The sequence below is a fragment of the Typopeltis vanoorti genome, chromosome 11 (assembly GCF_054136105.1).
Source record: "Typopeltis vanoorti isolate ZY-2024b chromosome 11, IOZ_Tvanoo_1.0, whole genome shotgun sequence".
Taxonomy (NCBI): Eukaryota; Metazoa; Arthropoda; class Arachnida; order Uropygi; family Thelyphonidae; genus Typopeltis; species Typopeltis vanoorti.
This window is the reverse complement of record NC_143559.1, coordinates 26,042,139-26,062,547: the sequence shown is the minus strand read 5'-3', so window position 1 is coordinate 26,062,547 and position 20,409 is coordinate 26,042,139. Positions and strand designations below refer to the sequence as shown.

The following is a 20,409-nucleotide window of genomic DNA, read 5'->3' as shown; positions in this document are numbered from 1 at the left end:
TCTGCACACATTTACTCCACTATCATTGTCTTGCCAGACTCCAATTGCTCTCCTCAAAGCATACATCTCGCAAACGGTACACTGAATAAACTCCTTTATATTAAAATTTTTGAACAAAGATGACAATCTGGACGCCATTGAATTCCTTCTTATTGGCGCCATTTGCACTCTATTAATCCTATTTATCAAATTACTAATTGAAATAACTCAGAAAACACAAAAATCACACAGAGACGCTAAGATACGAAAAGTAAACAATACTACATAAGATTCAAGCAAATTTACCAATTATTACTTAAAATAATACTTATCTTTTCAGGAGCTCTCTTCAAACACTACACACAATGTAGCCCTCTAGTGGCCAAACAGCCCTCACATGTTATTGTGAGGGCTTGGATAGGCTTATGTGTTCATCAGACATGTTGTAATAGGTTTCACAGTATAATAAGAACACAGAAAGTTAAGAAAATAACTATTTATTAACTTAAAGCTAATATTTCGCTGGTATTATATCCAGCATCTTCAGAGCACACAACACAAAGTTTGTTACAAATGTAAGACAATCACAATCCGGTGTAACAGTGGGGGCTAGTATAAGTGATTGCAGCGTGCAACACAAGACTAAAGTCCTAATATGGCACCATCAAAAAAAAAAAAAAAAAAAATTTGAAATAGTAGTCAAAAAAAATTCAAATTGAAAAAATATAAATTAAAAAATATTAATTTGGTCTTAGGATGACTGTCTCCCAAATCTTTGGTAGATTTATACAGCCATACTTGTTAGGGTTTGGAGTATGTTTTAAGGCTGCTGTTGATTCCAGGAACAACCTCTCTGACTTGTAGAAGCTTCTGTGCATTACTTTTGTTTCTTTCCAATTGATCCTGTGTGCAGGGGTATCCAAAGCATGGTCTGCCAGACCCGACTTACCATAGCGAAAGTGTCGGATATATTTTTTGTGTTCACTGAGGCAGATGTCCACATTTCTTCCTGTCTGTCCGTAGTAGGCTTGATGGCAAGAACAGGGCACTTCATAGACACCTGGATGTGATAAAGGAGTGCATTTGTCCTTTGGTGAACGGATGAGAGTTGCTAATTTTATATAAGGTTTAAATACTGTGCGTAGTTGGTGTTTGTTAAACACCCTAGATATCTTTCAGATGTGCCTTTAATGTATAGGATGGTGATGGTTTTGTTGTAGTCTTCTGTGGTAGATAGAGGGGATTTATGGGTAGCATATAGTATGTTATCTATTTTGTGCGGATTATAACCATTGATTAAGAAGGTTTCATGTAGGTGAGAAAGTTCAGCAGTGAGAGCAATGTCATTGGAACAGATTGCTCTAGCTCTATGGGTTAGTGTTTTTAAGATACCATATTGTTGAGAAGGGTGATGGTGTGATTGTTTGTGTAAGTATCTCCCTGTATGAGTGGGTTTTCTATAAACCGAAAGTGATAAGGAACCTTCTGGAAGACGTGTGATCAGTGTGTCCAAGAAGGGCAGGCAGTCATTGGCTTCTAGTTCCATTGCAAAATGGATTTTAGGGTGCTGGCTATTTAGATGCACTAAAAATGTATTCAATGTGTCTGGGCCATGTGGCCAAATAGCAAACACATCGTCAACATAGCGTAGCCGGAGACTAGGTTTGAGAGTGGCTGTGTTGATAGCTAATTTTTCAGATGTTCAATGTAGAAGTTGGCTAAGGGGGGAGAAAGGGGTGAACCCATAGCTGTCCCATCTAATTGTTTGTATATTTTCCTTTTCCATGTAAAATAACCTGCCTGTACTGTGAATTTAAATAGCCGAAATATATCTGGGGGAAATTATAAATTTAGTAAGTTAAGTGTTTCAATCAGTGGTACATTAGTGAATAATGAGGTGATATCAAAACTCACCATTAGGTCTGAAGTATTTAAGGTGTGGTTTTCTAAAATACTTTTTAGGTGGGTAGAATTTTTAACAAAAGAAGGAGAATTGTTTGTGTAAGTGGTTAGTAATTTTACTAAATGTTTAGCTAGTTTATATGTAGGACTCTTTATACTATCTACAATAGGATGCAAAGGTGTACCTTGTTTGTGTATTTTAGGAGCACCAAATATTCTGGGTGCTTTAACATACATGGGTTTGAGTTTTTTGACAATTTCTTTAGGCCAGGAAGTGATTTTGTTCAGTACCTTACACACCTTATTCTTTTGTGAGTTGGTGGGATCTCGATCTATGATTTGATATGTAGACTGGTCTTGGAGCAGTGCATGCATTTTGCTTTCATATTTTGTTGTATCCATTACTACAGTGGCGTTTCCTTTGTCTGATTTGGTTATTGCAATGTGGTTATTATTGCATAGTTCTTTTACCGCTATTATTTCTTTATGTGGGATATTATTTTTGGGAGGCTTAGAATGGATAAGGATATTTGCCACATCTAACCTAATATTATTGGCTATGGCTGGAGGCAAGTGGTAAATCCCGCATTCAATGGAAGCCATTATTTTGGTTTTAGGCGCATCTTTTGGAGTAACGGACATACTAAATGATACCCATAAATCCCATCTATCTACCACAGAAGACTACAACAAAACCATCACCATCCCATACATTAAAGGCACATCTGAAAAGATATCTAGGGTGCTTAACAAACACCAACTACGCACAGTATTTAAACCTTATATAAAATTAGCAACTCTCATCCGTTCACCTAAGGACAAATGCACTCCTTTATCACATCCAGGTGTCTATGAAGTGTCCTGTTCTTGCCATCAAGCCTACTATGGACAGACAGGAAGAAATGTGGACATCCGCCTCAGTGAACACAAAAAATATATCCGACACTTTCACTATGGTAAGTCGGGTCTGGCAGACCATGCTTTGGATACCCCTGCACACAGGATCAATTGGAAAGAAACAAAAGTAATGCACAGAAGCTTCTACAAGTCAGAGAGTTTGTTTCTGGAATCAACAGAAGCCTTAAAACATACTCCAAACCTTAACAAGTATGGCTGTATAAATCTACCAAAGATTTGGGAGACAGTCATCCTAAGACCAAATTTATATTTTTTCAATTTGAATTTTTTTGACTACTATTTCAAAATTTTTTTTTTTTTTTTGATGGTGCCATATTAGGACTTTAGTCTTGTGTTAGTCACTTATACTAGCCCCCACTGTTACACCGAATTGTGATTGTCTTACATTTGTAACAGAAGCCATTTCCAGAATTTGTAACAAACTTTGTGTTGTGTGCTCTGAAGATGCTGGATATAATACCAGCGAAATATTAGCTTTAAGTTAATAAATAGTTAATTTCTTAACCTTCTGTGTTCTTATTATACCGTGAAACCTATTACAACATTGTGAGGGCTGTTTGAAAAATCACAGCTGTGATTTTTTAAACAGCCAGATATTCATATATGGTTGCTCATCAAGCACTAATTTAACAGCAGTTGTGTGATCACTTATTCTTGTAATTTTTACAATAAATTCCTGAAATCCAGTGGCTATACCACTGACTCAATTATAGTTTGGTACCTTGCCATGGTAAATGAGTTTGTATCCATTTCCAGAATTCCTTGATTTTAGACCCCCTTCCATTTCATCTCTTGATAAGGAAACTAGCAAGTAATGTATATAATGGCCAAATATTTCATCCTGAAAATTTATATATATACAGGTCATCATCAGTAACATCAGGCAGTTTGAATACTAAGTAGAACAGAAAGAATGGATGATTTAAAATACTAAGAGCTGTATTGTAACATTCATTTTTTTTTTTAATAATAGAGACAATGTATTATTTAAAAAAAAAAGATAAGGGTATTTCAGACTATAGGATATTATGGTTGATATTAATTTTATGGTGTGCTAGGTTCGATTTCTCAAATTTTTTTCATGGCATTATAGGAGTACTGGACGATCAGGAAGAGAGCCATAGCGAAATTGTTTATCTTTAGACTATGAGAACAGTGATGATAGTTTGTTGAAAGGATGAATGTAGCCACTAGATTATACTTTTTAAGGATTCATGGGATAGGAATCTGCCATATTTCATTGTTGTTTGAGCTCAGCTTATAGGAAGCAAAAATTTGATATTCTCTTCTTAGAAATCGTTGAGCTTCATGTAATATTTAATGTCCAGTAATTCTATCTGTGGCTGGTGAAATTTAGAGTATATGGACATGATCTAAGAATTTTCATGCTTCCAATCTGAGAAGCATAACGAGCAGATAGCTATTGGATAGGTAGGTTTGATAAATGGAAGTAATTAGTTTGCCTGAAGATGAGGGTCTAGAGCAGGGGTGGCTAACCTTTTATAGTTCATGTGTCAATTTTTTCATTTTTTAGTTAAGATGCGCCATACAAACGTATACCACTTTTCAGCGCTTTTAAAATATAGTAATATGGATATATTTAACAGTTATGCATAAAATGATTTATTATATATATGATAATATAGACACTTTTAGCAGTTTTAAATAAAGGGATTTCATATAAAGACAAGATAAACATTAATTATTTTATTGACTTTTGAAATTGCTTTGCTTTTGCTAAGCTTGTAATGTTTGGAGTTAAATCAGTTACAGAAAGCATCAAATAGTTTTTCAAATTTGAATCTGTCAGTCGCAACTGTAGTTTGTTTTTAATCATTTTCATTTATGAAAATGCTTGTTCGCATCTGTATGTAGTTCCAAAATGACAGATATAACTCTGAGCAAATTTTCTCAGTTCTGGAAAATGTTCACAGGGCAACGATCGCCAGAAATTAATAATATCAGAAGCATCTGGGAGTGATGGAAGTTCATTAAATTTCATTAAATTTCCTATGTGAGATCAATAAGTTGCATTTGTATGTTACTAGGCATCATCAAGATTTTTTGTTCAGTAAGTGAAAAGGGATTTATAAATGCAAGTATGCAGTCTTCTTCTTTGGCAAAGTTGCTAAAACGAATTTTAAAGGACTCTTGTAATAATCTGAGTTTCTCAGTATATTCTGTAAAGTTGCCATTATTTTCAACAGATTCGCTATGTTCTTTTAAATGTGGAAATTGACTTAAATCCCCATTTTCTAACTGGGAGATGAACAGTTTTAATTTCATTTTGAATGCACTGATGTCATTTACTAAGCTATGAAGCAATTTGTTCTTGCCCTGCAGTTTCAAATTTAGATAATTGAGGTGGCTGGTAACATCAACTAAAAATGCTAAATCAAATAGCCATTTCTCATCACACAACAGGGCGCTTTTTCCTCATGCAGCTCATCCTTCTCTTCCAGAAAATTACGAACACTTTCTTTCAGCTTCCAAAATCTACTGAGAACATGTCCTTTAGAAAGCCATCGCACCTCACAATGAAGGATGAGATCACCATATTCCATATCTAGCAGTTCACAATATTCTCTGAATTCTCTTCTGTTTAACCCTCTTGCTCTAATTTTATTCACACACTTTACAACTGGTATCATAACATGCCTCAAATTTAGAGTTTTTCCACACAGAGATTCTTCATGTATAATACAGTGATACTTTAGTAGAGAATGACCTAAAAACCTTTCAAGTAAAGTTACAGTCCCAGAAACTCTACCTGTCATTGATGGTGCTTTATCAGTGCAAACACTGATGAGCTTACTAGAATCTAGTTGTTGGTTCTCTAGACATGACTTTACTTTGTCAAATATGTCTGATCCTCTGGTTTTTTTTCATGAAGTGACTCAAGACCGATAAGTTCTTCAAAGAGGTTAAAATTACCATCAATTCCTCTTATAAAAATGCTTAATTGGGGCTACATCACATATGTCAGCGGATTCACCCAAGACTAAAGAAAAGAAAGCACAAGCATGAACATGGTCTTTTAATTGCTCAGTAACATCATGGGAAAGTTCTTCGATGTGTCTTGTAATTGTTTGCTTACACAGAGCAATTTGGTTTACTTTTCTTACAACATTCGTATCACCAAGACATTTTGCAAATTTTTCGAGACAGGGCTTAACAACTTCTCTCCATCAGAGAAAGACTTGCGTTTTTTAGCGTATATTTTAGAAACACAAAGGCAATTTCATAAGATGCCTCCAGCATTGTCACACTTTCACAACTTCGTTTCACAAATAGATTTTCTCTTTTTTATTTCTTCCTTTTTCTTAACTGCCTATTCTTTCTGCAACGCAGACCCAGGAACTAACTTCAGTTTTTCTTCTAATTCAGCTTGATGGTTTCTATAGTGTCTGTTAAGATCATGTCTTCTATTATCTGAGAGAGTGCTCAAATAAGAACTAATTTTCCCACAGTTCATTAAATTGGCGTTTGCTATCACCTTCTGCTTTTCTTTTGCAAAGTAATGGGTAACTGACTGTAAAAAAAATTACTTCAAAAAGTAAAGCTTATTATTAAATAATTTATTTAAATTATTTTATGGTTTTAAACATTATGAACATTCAAAAACAGTTCTACAAGTTTAAGATAAGATTCCTGTTTTCATGATGGCCTAATGCAGTTCTATAAGTTTAAAAATATTATATATATATTTTTTTCATAGTGTTTTCGTCTCTCTCTTGTAATATATTATGTCCAATGAAATACGAGATCACTTCCTGCCATAAAACAGTCGATCAGCTGGCAATTACACACACAACCCAAACATCCTCATTATGAAAGCTTTGCTGATGATCAGTTAAATTTTAGGAATAAATCTACGATATGTAAATAAAAAGGAAAGATATTGTATTAAAAAAAACATAAAAACACACACATACAAATACACCGAATAATTGCAGGTTTCAGTATCAGCAAATTAAGGGAGCGGGCAAGAACTTGACATACGCGTTCAAAATGAAAAAAGTTATTTTTAAATTTACAGAACTATATTAAGCCTTCATGAAAACAGAAATCTTATCTTAAACTTAAAGAACTGTTAATAAAAACATATAAGTTCGAAAAAAACAGAATTGTTCACTCACATCGAATCAGAAGTTCATCGAACGTTATGACGAGAGTCAGCTGTAAACTGATTGAGTAACTGGTGACGCATGTCAGCATTTGCCGGTGCCTGTTGCTTCAAGATCAAACAAGTATAATAAGTGCGCACTCTAGAATTCAGTAGTGGATTAATTGTGTGTTTATATATATATAAATCGTATACAACATTTTTTAAAATTTTTCTCTGGGGTTCAGTGCGCCATAGGTTGGCCACCCCTGGTCTAGAGAATAAGGTGTCTAGGAAAGTTAGTTTTTCATTTATTTATTTGCATCGTGAAATTCATGGCAATGTATTTCCATTGTGGCTAAGATTTCATCTATGTAACGTGCTCAAAATGATGGTTGCAGTTGTGTGGATGAGGAAATGGTGACTGTCACCTATATTAGTTTGGGCAGACTGGATTTAGTGTAGAAAAGAGTACACCTATCCTACATTGCAAAAAAAAAATCTTGACTAAGTTCACATGGAATTGAACTTAATTATTCTAATTAATCATTATTATTATTTTTTTTTTTTTAGATAATACATTTTCTCTGTTATCCATTGTGTTCTGCTTTTTGTTCAAACTGCCTGTTGCCACTGATGATGACTGTAATTTTTAGATTAAGATATTTGACTACTAAATATATTATACACTCTTTCCTATGTGTTATCATATTAATTTGTTAAGTAGTGGTTTGGGATTATCTCAAAGGATCCCATGGTTAGTGTTCTTAATTCCATTCCATGTTGAGCCAGTCTACATTTATAATGCTTAATAAGTGTATTATGGGTTTGATGTTCTGAGCTTTTTAACTGATCTTGTCTGACCACAGTATGCTAATTTACAGAACTTGGAACTTAAATAAATGCAAGGTAGCAATAAGGAAGAGTTTGTCTTTAGGAAAATGTGGCATTGAGTTGGAATTTCCTAGTAATCATTGTATAAGATTGTATAGTCCACTTCGTATTTCCTATTTATTGTATAAGAGATTCTTCAAATGGACAAATTTTACAGGCTGTAGATAACAAAGATTTAGTTACAATACTCTAATTTTGAGAACAGTGTTGTGCCTAAAGAGTGATGCTTATAACAGTCTATAAGCAGTGGTTTCTGATGGACCGTGAACCATTAGCTGAAATTATTAATTTTATGTAGAAAAAGTGTAACTTTTGCTCTGTACTTTACCATGATGATTTCGAATTAACGTTTAAGATTTTTTTCCCTTCTGAATATTCTAGATAAATTTGCCAGATTTGGGATATTAATGAGCCCATAGCAGATCCTTTGATTTGTTTGTGAAGTTTCTTTATGGATAAAATTTCTAAAGATGATATTTATTAGACATGTATTCAAGAATACATGTCTAATCTTGAATTGCAATTATTTCAATTCAAGATTAGACATGTATTGAAATAATTGCAGTAATTTTTTACTGCAATTATTTCAACCAGAAACTAATTGTTTATCATCATCACAAGGTGAAGCTATAACAAAGAATGTTAAACCTATTTACAGAGCTGAGCCATGTGCCGGATGCCAAATCATGGGTGGTTAAAATAAGATTACAGTTCAAGCCTAAGTTTAAAATTAATCGATTTGAAATAAAATTCAATTTAATTAGATAATGAAATGACACGGCATAATATTATATTTAAAACAATTATAATAATAATTAAAATAGGATGAGAGGGACACTATTGTTTCTCATTTATGACAATAACAAAGATTATGAGACTCCCAAATCTTGGCAATACAGAGACAGTCATTCCAGATTAAATTCGGTTGGTCTAACAGTGCTTCACACCCTTTTTAAATAACCACTCAAACCTAAACCTTCATTGCTGTAATAGGCGAGTATTGGATCATAGTATATTGTGTTCAGTATCCATTCCATGATCCTCTGTACACTGGTGTCCTTGCACCAGGGAGAAACTATCACTATCAACAATAACATAGTCAATGAGACTTTACTTATTCCTTGCCTCTTCTCTCCATGTGAATTGGTGCACATTTTATGTTTTCAAGGCCAGATGTTTTCTGGTTTATTGTTAATATAAGATTGGTGTTCTTGTCATTTTTCAACAGAACGTCCTGTTTGTCTAAAGGATCAGAAGCTTTATCCTTAATGAAGGTGGCCACACTGCCTCCATTTGATGAAAGTGACCATGTGGTTTTGACTTCAGAGATCCTAAAACATGGGTGATGTTCTGTCAAGGGGTATATATGGAACTACAAGGCATTGTAGTTCCATATATACCCCATGATTGACAAACTTAAGAGGAAGGTCAAAGCTGTACCATGGCATAAAACCCTGAAAGGGAAGGAAGTTAGTAGTGCATGGGAGATGGTTAAGAAGAAGCATCTAGAGCAGTGGTTCCCAAAATGGGAAGTACTGCCCCCTTGGGGTGCTGGAACAATCCATGGGGGTGGTAAAAACATAAAGGACAAAAATTAGATGCTGAAAAAAAAATTTCATGATATAACTTGTATAACATAAAGGTCATGATGGTTGCGTTATTTTCCAAGGAATCATACAAAATATAAGTTAAGCCGATTGGCATTGAAGTCTAACGACAGGTCTTAACAAGCAAGTCCAGTATGCATCGGCAGGAACATGTGCATGTTATGTCTTGTTTGCTGTATAATACTATAAATATGTGAGATGTATGAAATCAGTTTTAGATTGTTTCTAAATTGTGACAAGCAGTTAGCAATTTGATGTAGTGCAAAAATATTTTAGTGTATATTCGATACCTAGTCGGTACCTTGGATTACACATGAAGCAAATTATTGTTGTTCCAGTAAAACAGCAGGTTGCACATGAATATTTTAATAACTTTTCTTGTAAAAATAATTTGGTTTAGCTATTAAGTTCAGGTGATAATAAATCCCTCATTATTTTAAAGCTGGATATGAAACTTGGAGCAAAGGTGGAGCAAGCTCCATCACTATCCTTAGTGATGGAGCTCCACCTTTGCACTGAGTTGCCCTAGTGTTGTACTACCCAGGTATTGACTTATGCTTGGACTCGCCGATAGTTCTTCGGCATGAAACTCTTAGGTTTCGTATCTGGCTTTAAAGTAATGAGGGATTTATTTTAATTTATGCTGCCGGAAATCGTTGGTTTAGGTATGTGAGAAATTGCACTCTAGCAATTTTGTAAATTTAACTCTTTTTTTTTTTTTACAGATAATATGCTTGAACTCGAGAAGAAATATAGACATAATATCGAATATTTGTATGGCTTTATTCAGTCGCCTGCAAACAAAACATTACCAACGTGCCTGATTTTCCAAAAAGTTTTTCTCAAATGACTATAATGAAGCCTTCAAGGCTAGAAGAACATTTAACAAAAGTTCATGCTGATAAAAAAAGATAAGGATTTATCTTATTATCAAGCACTTAAAGAAAAAATTTTGAAACAACAAACATTGACAGGTATGTTTTCAGAAGCATCCAAACTAGAGGCTGATGGGTTGGATGCCTCTTACATTTCCTTACTGATTGCTAAATCAAGAAGACTGTTCTTGGTGAAGAACTAATCCTACCAGCTGGTAGTGAGGTCATACATGCTGTACTTCCACAAGCCAGCCTCTGATATTATCAAGAAAATTCCTTTGAGCAATAATAAAGTGCAACGAAGAATTGATGAAATTGCCTAGGATATTGAGGACTCATGTGAATAAACAACCCAGCTCTCTATACAACTTCATGAGTCTACTTTACCAGGAAATGAAGCCTTACTTCATTTCCTGGTAAAGGAAATGTTTCTTTTATGCTTCTTTTATGTACTGTATATATGTTAGCATATATACAGTACATAAAAGAAGAAAAGATTTGCCAATAATTATTATTTGCTATCTGACACTAAAGGAGAATGGATATTTCATGCATTGGAAGAGTTTTTTTAAAGGAAAAGTAAACCCTCTAAATAATATTTTGTCAGTTGCTACCGATGGTGCTCCAGTGATGGCAGGATGCTATTGCAGTTTTATTGCATATTTTAAAGAGATGGTGCCAGATGTATTCACTGTACACTGTGTGATTCATCAACATTTAGTTGCCAAATACCTGAGTGATTGCCTACACAGGTCATTACATTATGTAATTACAGCAGTCAACAAAATCAAAAGTCATTCATTGAATAACAGAAGTTCGTTGGCTATCAGAGGGTGCCTGTTTGAATCGATTTTATAAACTCTTTGGCTCAGTGCTACAGTTTTTAGAAAACAGATGATTCTTTACGATCCAACTTGGTTAATTTCAAAAGTGACATAGCTTATTACCAACTTGTTTAACAAATTTGGTGAAACAAATCTACAGCTCCAAGGAGATGAGCTGAATTTGATAAAAACAAAAGTTATTTCTGCATTTGTCCTGTACAAATGAAACTTAGGACGAGGAGAATTCAGCCAGTTTCCAAATCTATCAACAGTGGAAAAATCTGATGAAGACGTGCTTAGCACTTGGAGGCTTTCCATTGCGATTTCAACCAACAATTTAAAGATATTCTTGAAATGAATATACTCAATTGGGTTTTGGACTCGTTTTCAAGTACAAAAACAGAAGAATCTTTACAATTACAAGAAGAATTGATAGAAGTAACAACAGATGAGGAATTGAAATTAAAATTTGAAAACTGGTAGCTAAATAAGTTTCGGAATCACTGATCTAAAGGAAGCAATATTAAATTGTAAGGTACGGACAATTAATCAGATAGGAATTAGATGGATGAGCAACATTATTAAGCATGAGTTACAGAAGAAGAAAATGCTGTAGAGGGTGTATAAGGTTAAAGGTGACCATAAGGGGGGCAAAATCAGATTTTGAAAAGAAATCCCAAAGAGCTTTTTCATTACGTGGCAAATGGAAGGATAATTTAATGAGTGTAGATGGTAGAAAGGTAACAGAAGCAGACAAAATTGTTGAGCTACTGAGTAACCATTTTAAAGGAATATATCATTCAAGTAAAGATATTATAGCAGAGGTGATGAGGATTGATCTGAGAAGTTAATGAATCAGAGGTACCTAAGATATTACAGAATTTGAATGCAAATACAGTTGTGGGATTGGATGAAATATTGGCTGAAATTTTAAGAGAATGAGCAAGGGAACTGGCAGTTCTTTTGAGGCTGCTTAATTTAACTCTCAGCTCTGGCAAAGTCCCAAGAGTGGAAGGAGAACAAAATAACTCTTTTGCATAAAGTCTGTGGTAGCAAATTATAGACCAGTCAGTATTTCAGGAGTGTTGATAAAAGTACTGCAAGGATACTCTGAGAGGCAGCATGATGTTGAACAGAAGGTCATGCCTTAGTAATCTAATAATATTTTATAATAGGGTGACAGCTGAGTTGGATAAAGGGAATGGATACACAATGATAGTGCTGAATTTTGCAAAGGCATTTCACAGGATACCACATAGAACACTATTACACAAATTGCAGTGAATGGGGATGAACTGATGATATGGATAAAAGGGTGGCTCATGGACAGATACCAATTGCCACCTGCCTCCAGGTGACCAGTGTGCTGTACGGCTCTCTGTTTTGGATCACTGCTGTTTAATTGTACATAAATAATATAGAAAATAATTTGAAGGGAGATATTCAGTTGTTTGCTGATGGTGCAAAGTTGGGTAGAGGAACAGTTAAGGTGATGTAGAGAGCTTGCAAGATGATTTGAATAGGCTGACAGTATGGGCAAAGCATAACGAATGTCAATTTAATGTGGAAAAGTGTAATGGTATGCATTTCTGGATACAAAGATTACAGGTGTACCACATTTAGAGAACTGTACTCCAGGAAATTGATGAAGCCAGAGATTTGGTGGTAGTGGTAGAGTAGAAATTTAGAGAGTACATTGCTAAAGTAGCCAGATAGCTCATAGGATTACTTGGTTATTGAAAAATATACTAAAAAAAGCAGACATCAAGGAATTATCATTTCTCTTCATAAAGCCTCGATCCAACCACATTCGGATTACTGTACTCGGGTCTGGTCGCCAAGAAACCCAGGTGATGAGACCTGGGTACAGTAATTCTTCTGTGTTTGAGTCTAAAACCCAATCGAGTATATTCATTTCAAGAATATCTTTAAATCGATGTGGAAGTGGTGGAGAAGATCCAGAGGCAAATGACCAAGATGGTGAGTGGTCTATGGAATACTCCCTATGAGGATAGATTGAGGCTTTGTGGATTGCAGAAGTTAGTTGATAGGCAAAAACAGAGAGGATATGATAGAAACATTTAAGTTACTTCAAGGGTTTTATAGGATTGATGGCAGGAGGAATGTTTCAACATTTGGCTAGAGGGAGCAGAACAAGAGGTCATCCCTGAAAGTTGGGTAAGAGTGTGATTAGCAATGCTGTGAGGACTAGATTTTTTTCTTGCAGAGTGGTGAATGAATGGAATAGGTTGCCTGAGTTAGTTATAAGTGCTTTATCTGTTAATTGGTCAAGGAGAGGTACGATGGATATAGTGTTGATAGGGTGTCGCGCGATCAGTCTTAGGACTCCATGGAGGTGCCTGTGCAATAGTAATAATAATATGGGATAGGTACTCGCCGTATAGGTTCAGGGTTTTTTCGTGATGGTCTTGTAAGAGTCCAAGATGCATTTAAATTTCCATGAGGTGAAACCATTCTGCAGTAAGTTGCATTTGGATGGTGTTCAATTTTTGTTGGAGAGCTTGGGAATCAGAGTAGATAACATGTGCTCTGTTGAGCAAAGATTTGAAAATGCTATTTTTTGAGATGATGTGCTGAATCTTGTATATAGAAAATGGCCTGTGAAAAAATTGATCTAGGAGTGATATAGAAATTTGAGTGATTAATTTCCATTTTGTAAATGGGAATGCTTTGGATAAATATTCTGTTTATCTTAGTGAGGAACATTAATGAAAAGACACTATGCCAAAACAGACATAATGAATGTATGATCCAAGTTTTATATCTTATTGTTTTCCTAGGAATTCATGACTGCATATGTCAAAAATATTGCATTGCAATGTGCACATTTCACTGTTGTATTCTGAGCATTCAGCACTACAATAATTTCACATTTTTAGAAAAAGAAGACCTCTTTCTTGATAACTAGTCATACATAATACACATGGTTCACTATTTTTCTCTGTTTACAGAAAGTCAACGTAAGAAAATACACAAACCACACCATGTAGCCAACAATCATGCCCTGGATATTCACTGCAGAATTGACTGGAAAGACACCTGTTCTTTAGGTCATCCCAAAACATGGTATTAGTACAAATTCAGAGTAACTTATGAAATTCTAATCAGCCATCCTAATGAATAATAATTGTTGCCTAAAAATCTCAAAAATACAGATGGCACATATTTACCTTCATTTTAATATCAGATTCTAGCAGGTTATGATGATTAGTACTGTAGTACTCTATATTGTTTTTAATAACTGGAGTCTTTGTTATTTTGAATACTGATTAGGCTACCACTAACACCGTCTTATTAAAAGTTAATAAGAATTTGATCTCTTTCAATGTAAAACAGGAGTATAGCTTTTGATGTATTGGTTTTTTTTTACTTCACCAGAAGTATTAGTTGACTAAATTAGTAATACTACGACAGTTTGCCAAGTCACTGATTTAATAATTATATATTTGGTTTAATCCTTTATCCAAGTGTAAGCAAACAAAGTTTGCGCCTGAAGTATTTTCAGGACTGGTGTGACTCGTGGTAAAGGTGGAATAAGTTCTGATCACTTGCCTTAGTATCTCCCATAATGCAAAGCACATCTCCTTGTGGACATGTATAATACTATGCATTAAGGGAACAGCACTATCCAGACTGGTTTCGACCTTTATTGAGGTCTAATCAGTGGGAGCCAGACCCAGAGGTTGTGATACTAAGGTGGAAGTAATGCAGAAGTCATATCACCATATATAGTGGCCCTTCCCTTAATGCATAGCATTATACATCTCCACAAGGAGATGTGCTTTGCATTATGGGAGATACTACTTATTCCACCTTTACCACGAGTTGCCCCAGTCCTGAAAATACTTCAGGTGCAAACTTTGTTTCCTTACACTTTGATAAAGGATTAAACCAAATATATAATTGGTAGCATAGCCAAGTGAAAAAACTTCCATCAATTATCTCTAATCTAGAGAATTTTAATAATAAGGTATTATATCTTTTGGCAACTGGTATATGGTGATATGACTTCTGCATTACTTCCACCTTACTATCGCAACCTCTGGGTCTGGCTCCCACTGATGAGACCTCAATAAAGGTTGAAACCGGTCTGGGTAGTGGACCTTCCCTCAATGCATAGCATTATACATGTCTGCAAGGAGATGTTCTTTGCATTATGGGCGATACTAAAGCAAGTGATCAGAACTTATTCCACCTTTACCACGAGTTGCCCCAGTCCAGAAAATACTTCAGGTGCACTTTGTTTGCTTACACTTGGATAAAGGATGAAACCAAATATATAATTAGTAGCATAGCCAAGTGAAAAAAACTTCCATCACTGATTTAAATTGTAATGCATTGTTTCTCTCTCTTTCTCTGTGTGTGTGTGCGGGCGTGCTTGCTTGAGATGATGACCTTAATGTGAAGGTCAGAATTCAGAAACTAAAGTTATTTTTCTTAACTCGTAGTATTTGCCAAAATATGTGCTTGCTCATTTTCGTTTTGTTTGTGAAGATATTGCAATCTTTATGTGAAAATTACTGTATAAAGATGCCTGTCACTGCCGGGGAATATCAACTAGAATTATTTTGTCTGTATTATATATATATAATATATCCAACCTATTATTTTCTAGGGTATCTGTAGAACATGCTCGTGGTTCACCACGTGGAGGAGATCGTTGGGGATTCAGAAATCGTAGACCACCACCACCCCGTAGACAACCAAGAAGAGATAGGTAATTTTATTTCATAGGAAGTTTTCCATAAATTTAATAAATATGAAAAAGAAAATCACATTATTTAAATTAAGGGGATAATAAATCCCACATTGTTTTAAAACCGAATAAGAAACTCAAAGATTGGAATCAGAGAGTTTCATGTCGATATAGAAAACTATAAAGTATCGGCGACACTAGCATTAGCCAATGCAGGTGACCCTAGTATGTAGTACAATATACCGGACAACTCGTAGCAAAGGTGGTGAAGTTCTGATCACTATTCTTAGGTATTTTTTATTTTCCATAATGTAAAAACACATTTCCTAGGAAATGTGTTTTTATTACATTATGGAAAAAATGCTGTTGTTACATTATGGCGTACAGCAGAGTATATAAGTTCTTTTTGCTATACACTTTGGTATCAATTGGTCTAGCTACTCACTGATGAAGTATCAAAAAAGGCTGAAACCGGTCTGGGTAGTGATCTCTCCTCATAATGTAAAGCAGTATTACATCTCCTAGGAGCTGTGTGTTTTTACATTAGGAGAAAATATCAAGGATAGCGAGGGAGCTTGCTCCACCTTTGCTTCGAGTTGCCTTAATAACAGTATACATTTCCTAGGAAATGTGTTTTTACATTATGGAAACTACCTAAGAATAGTGATCAGAACTTCATCACCTTTGCTACGAGTTGTCCGGCATATTGTACTACATACCAGGGTCACTTGCATTGGCTAACGCTAGTGTCGCCGATACTTTATAGTTTTCTATATCGGCATGAAATTCTCTGATTCCAATCTTTGAGTTTCTTATTCGGTTTTAAAACAATGTGGGATTTATTATCCCCTTAATTTAAATAATGTTTATATCGCCGAAATGAAGCTTATTAGCTCTTTATATTTAAGAAAATCACATGTTTTGAAAGAAACATGCCTTCTCGTATATTGCTAATTTTTACAGAGTATATGCCGAAGTATTTGTTATGTTAAGTATTTATTTATTAGTGTTTTATATTCAATGAGTTTATTGCACTTTTTATGAAATTTTGATTTCATCTACAGATGCCATATGGTCACTCCGATGCTCGGTGATGTGCCACACTAGGCTTCACCATGTACTGGTGAGGCCTGGTGTGGCAGTTCTCTAAAGATTAGTCACTCCACACATGCCATCCATCCATCTCATTGATGGTCTACCCCTGCCTCTTTTTCCAGGAACTTTACCTTCTATTACTGTTCTGAGAAGTCCCCCTTTCATCCTTTCTATGTGTCCAAAATATTTAACTTTCTTCTGTCAATATCCTTAAGAAGCCTTAAAGTTCTGCTGATCTTTTCTAACACCCATTCATTTGTACACCTTTCAGTATATGATATCCTCAACAGTCTTCTGTAACACCACATCTCAAAAGCAGATATCCGTTTCTTACAATCAAGCTCTATAAACTGAAAGCTATCCTGTTCGTCTATAAGTCGCTTTTACAAACATCCATGCCCAGGGTGTAATTTGAACCCATCACCTGGCCAACCTTTTTTGAATCAAAGAAGAGAATATCATTAACAGGGAAGCAAACAGTATCCAAATTAATAGTTGAATTTTCTTTGAAAGGAAATTTACATTGAAAATGTGGATAACAGTGCTAATGATTATATAGTTTGCCCTGAAATAACACAGTTCCTTTGAATATACATTAAGCAGAAACTTGTTCTGGTTAAATGTTTTAAATGTGAAAGAAAGATGTTTTTTGTGCCCTACTTTTCTTTGTGAAGGAGTGTTCATAAGAACAACAACAACAAAAAAAAAAAAAAGAAAATTTTTTTAAAAAGAAGTTAGCTTTGTTATTTCAAAGGAAAGAGAAGAGGAACTAATATATGCTTAAAGGGGAACATTAATGAAGAAACAGTCACATTCCAAATTTCATGTGACTTTTTTTTTTTTGCAAGAAAAGAAGTACAAGTTATCTAACTAGAGTTCTATGACCCACCGTTGAGGGAGGAAAAACACAACGTTTATCAAGATCAAAGAGTTCTAATTGATTTTTGTTTGTTTGTTCTAATAAATAAATTCCATTTATTTATTTGCATATGTATGAGTTCAAATTAATTTTGTTTCTCACTCAGTCTTAATTTTTTTTTTTTGTAAACTTGTATGACTGACTTCTGAATTAACTTCTGTGGGTAATTAGGATATATCAAGTTAGTTACAATTTGAATTTTTGTTTATTTATTTTTACAGCAATCTGATTGAGCACTGTATGCTTTATGCACTTTGTAATTTTTGCCTCAAAGATGATGGTTAGAACCCCCCCACCTCCCACATTAGCTCGAATTATTCTACTGGTGGTGGCTACAAAGCATTGATAGGTATAACTACCACTGTGTGTGCCTGTCTGTACATATTGCTTTAGACTTATGCAGTAATAGTTTGAAATGTCCAGAAAATAATTGGCATTCCTTAAAAAATAGCTAAACTTATTGCAGTACTTCCATTTGTCCTGAATTGATTAGAAATGGAAAATAAATTAAATGAGGATTTAGTTCCCATCATGCTGCTGCTGCTCTGAAGATGCCCTCTAAAATGAAAAAAAAAAAAATGCAAAATACCAGTCAATTTCTAATACCTGTTGAATCTTTTTCAAATAAATGCTGCAATATCTATTTGACATGTTTCCTTTATAAACATTAATAAAGAAAAAAAGTGTTATCCTTTGATTTTCTTTTCTTTTTTTTTTTTTTTTTTTTTCCAGATTTGGTCCTCCAACTAGAACAAAATACAGGCTTATAGTACAGAATTTAAGTAGTGGGGTCAGTTGGCAAGTAAGTAAACATTATATATTGAATGTTTTATTCTTATGAATGTTAAAAGGATTGCACCATTATGAAAGGTAAAGCAATGAAAAAAATTCTGGAAAAGATTATTTCTTTTGTTGTATTATTTTTCATTTAGTCCTAATGTAACTGTATTCAATCCTCTACTGGTATTTCTATTACAGTTTTATCTTTATAGTAACTTTTTTTTTAGTTGGAAAACTTGTCTAATATTTGCATGTGGGGGTCATGCTTTTGTGAAATCACTAATTCACCAATTTTCTAGTATGTGAATCATTGACTATGTGATATATAATAATTTAAAATGCCTTCATGTTTAAAAATTTCAGAAAATAATTACTCTTAAGTTAGAGAATATTGAAAATACCTTATATATATATATATATATATATAATTCTTTAATTTACTAAATGTGAGATCTGTAATTCATCATAAAGGAAATTCATGCCACTAGTCATCAAGATGCTGCCATCACTTAAACATTTATAAATTCTGTAAACTAATAATAGAGATCTCACCGCTTGTAACATAGGCGTAATCTATACCTTTAAATATTAGAAGGTGCTGGTGATCTTATTGTGTGTGTGATGGCTTGCTTGGAATTTACTAAATTTGAAATTTTGATGTTATTAATAATTATATAAGTTAAATTTGCAAATCGCTGAATGTTACACCCACTTTGTGCTCAGTAAAGTTGGGGTTGAATTTAATAACTCAGCTGGCATAAGTTGCATTACATTGTAGTAATCTCATGTTTATCTGATTGTTTGGAAATTGATTTGCTAGTTGTTTAACTGAATATATGACTACATAGTGCTGTTCAACTATCAGTTAATTAAAGTTCTGTTATTTGAATGTTGGATTAGTGGATTAGTAGTTCTCTTTATAAAAACTGTCAAAATCCAATAGCATCTTATGATGCAGTACAACTTATCTGATTGTACATGCTGCACAAATTATTGTTCAGTCTATTCTTTAGTTCTCTTTTAATGTTACTATTTTTAATCCCGCTTTAAAATTTTTCCAGTTATATACTGTAAAAGTTCTGGTTGTCCCATTCAGTGCTATTTATTGGTTTGCTGTTACTTTTTTCTCACATGAAGTTTTTAACAACTATCAGGCCTTGAATATAAGCTTCAAGAAAAAGATGACACAGCAGCATTTTAGTTTTTGAATAAAGAATTGTGATTGAAGAGATTCCCACCCTGTCCTCCTGTCTCCATTTTAAGTGCTCAGCTATAAATTTTCAAAAGAAAAATTATTTTTTACTAAGATATGTGCCTAAGTAGTTAAACATGTCATTGATACTTGGAAGGACATTAGGAATATGTGACATGGACAAAGAGCTTTGTCATTAAAATTTTAGATTTCTAAATGAAATACTTGCTTTCAGTCGCAAGAAGTTTTGCATGACTACATGGCATAATTCAGAAAGGCCTGGTCAGAAGGTCAGATTCTGGATGATTGGAGTGGAGCTCTCATGGTATCCATCTTGTGTGTTCCTGTTAAGATTTATTAAAGCATACTTGAGAAGAGGCCAAGAGAAATTGTGGAACAGAAACTTTAAGAACAAAATGGGTTCAATCCAAATAGAGGTTGTCAGGATCAGATTTTCACTTTACAACAAATAGTTGAGCAATTATGAGAATGTGACAAGGACCTGCACTTAAGTTTTTTAAATCTGGAAAAGGCATAAGACAAGGTACCTAGACAAAAATTTTTCAAATACACTACAGTTACATGGAGTAAATGGAACATTA

General features: G+C 34.2%; 1 protein-coding gene across 1 annotated transcript in view; it reads left to right on the top strand.

Moving 5' to 3' along the window:
• The window catches only part of LOC150101393 (serine-arginine protein 55-like), a 145,842-nt gene that overhangs the window by 87,882 nt on the left and 37,551 nt on the right, over positions 1-20,409 (top strand). Inside the window, exons 4-5 of the mRNA XM_090400873.1 lie at positions 15,741-15,842; positions 18,568-18,637. Coding sequence (XP_090256999.1) covers positions 15,741-15,842; positions 18,568-18,637 — 172 coding nt within the window. The remainder of the gene's footprint in view (positions 1-15,740; positions 15,843-18,567; positions 18,638-20,409) is intronic.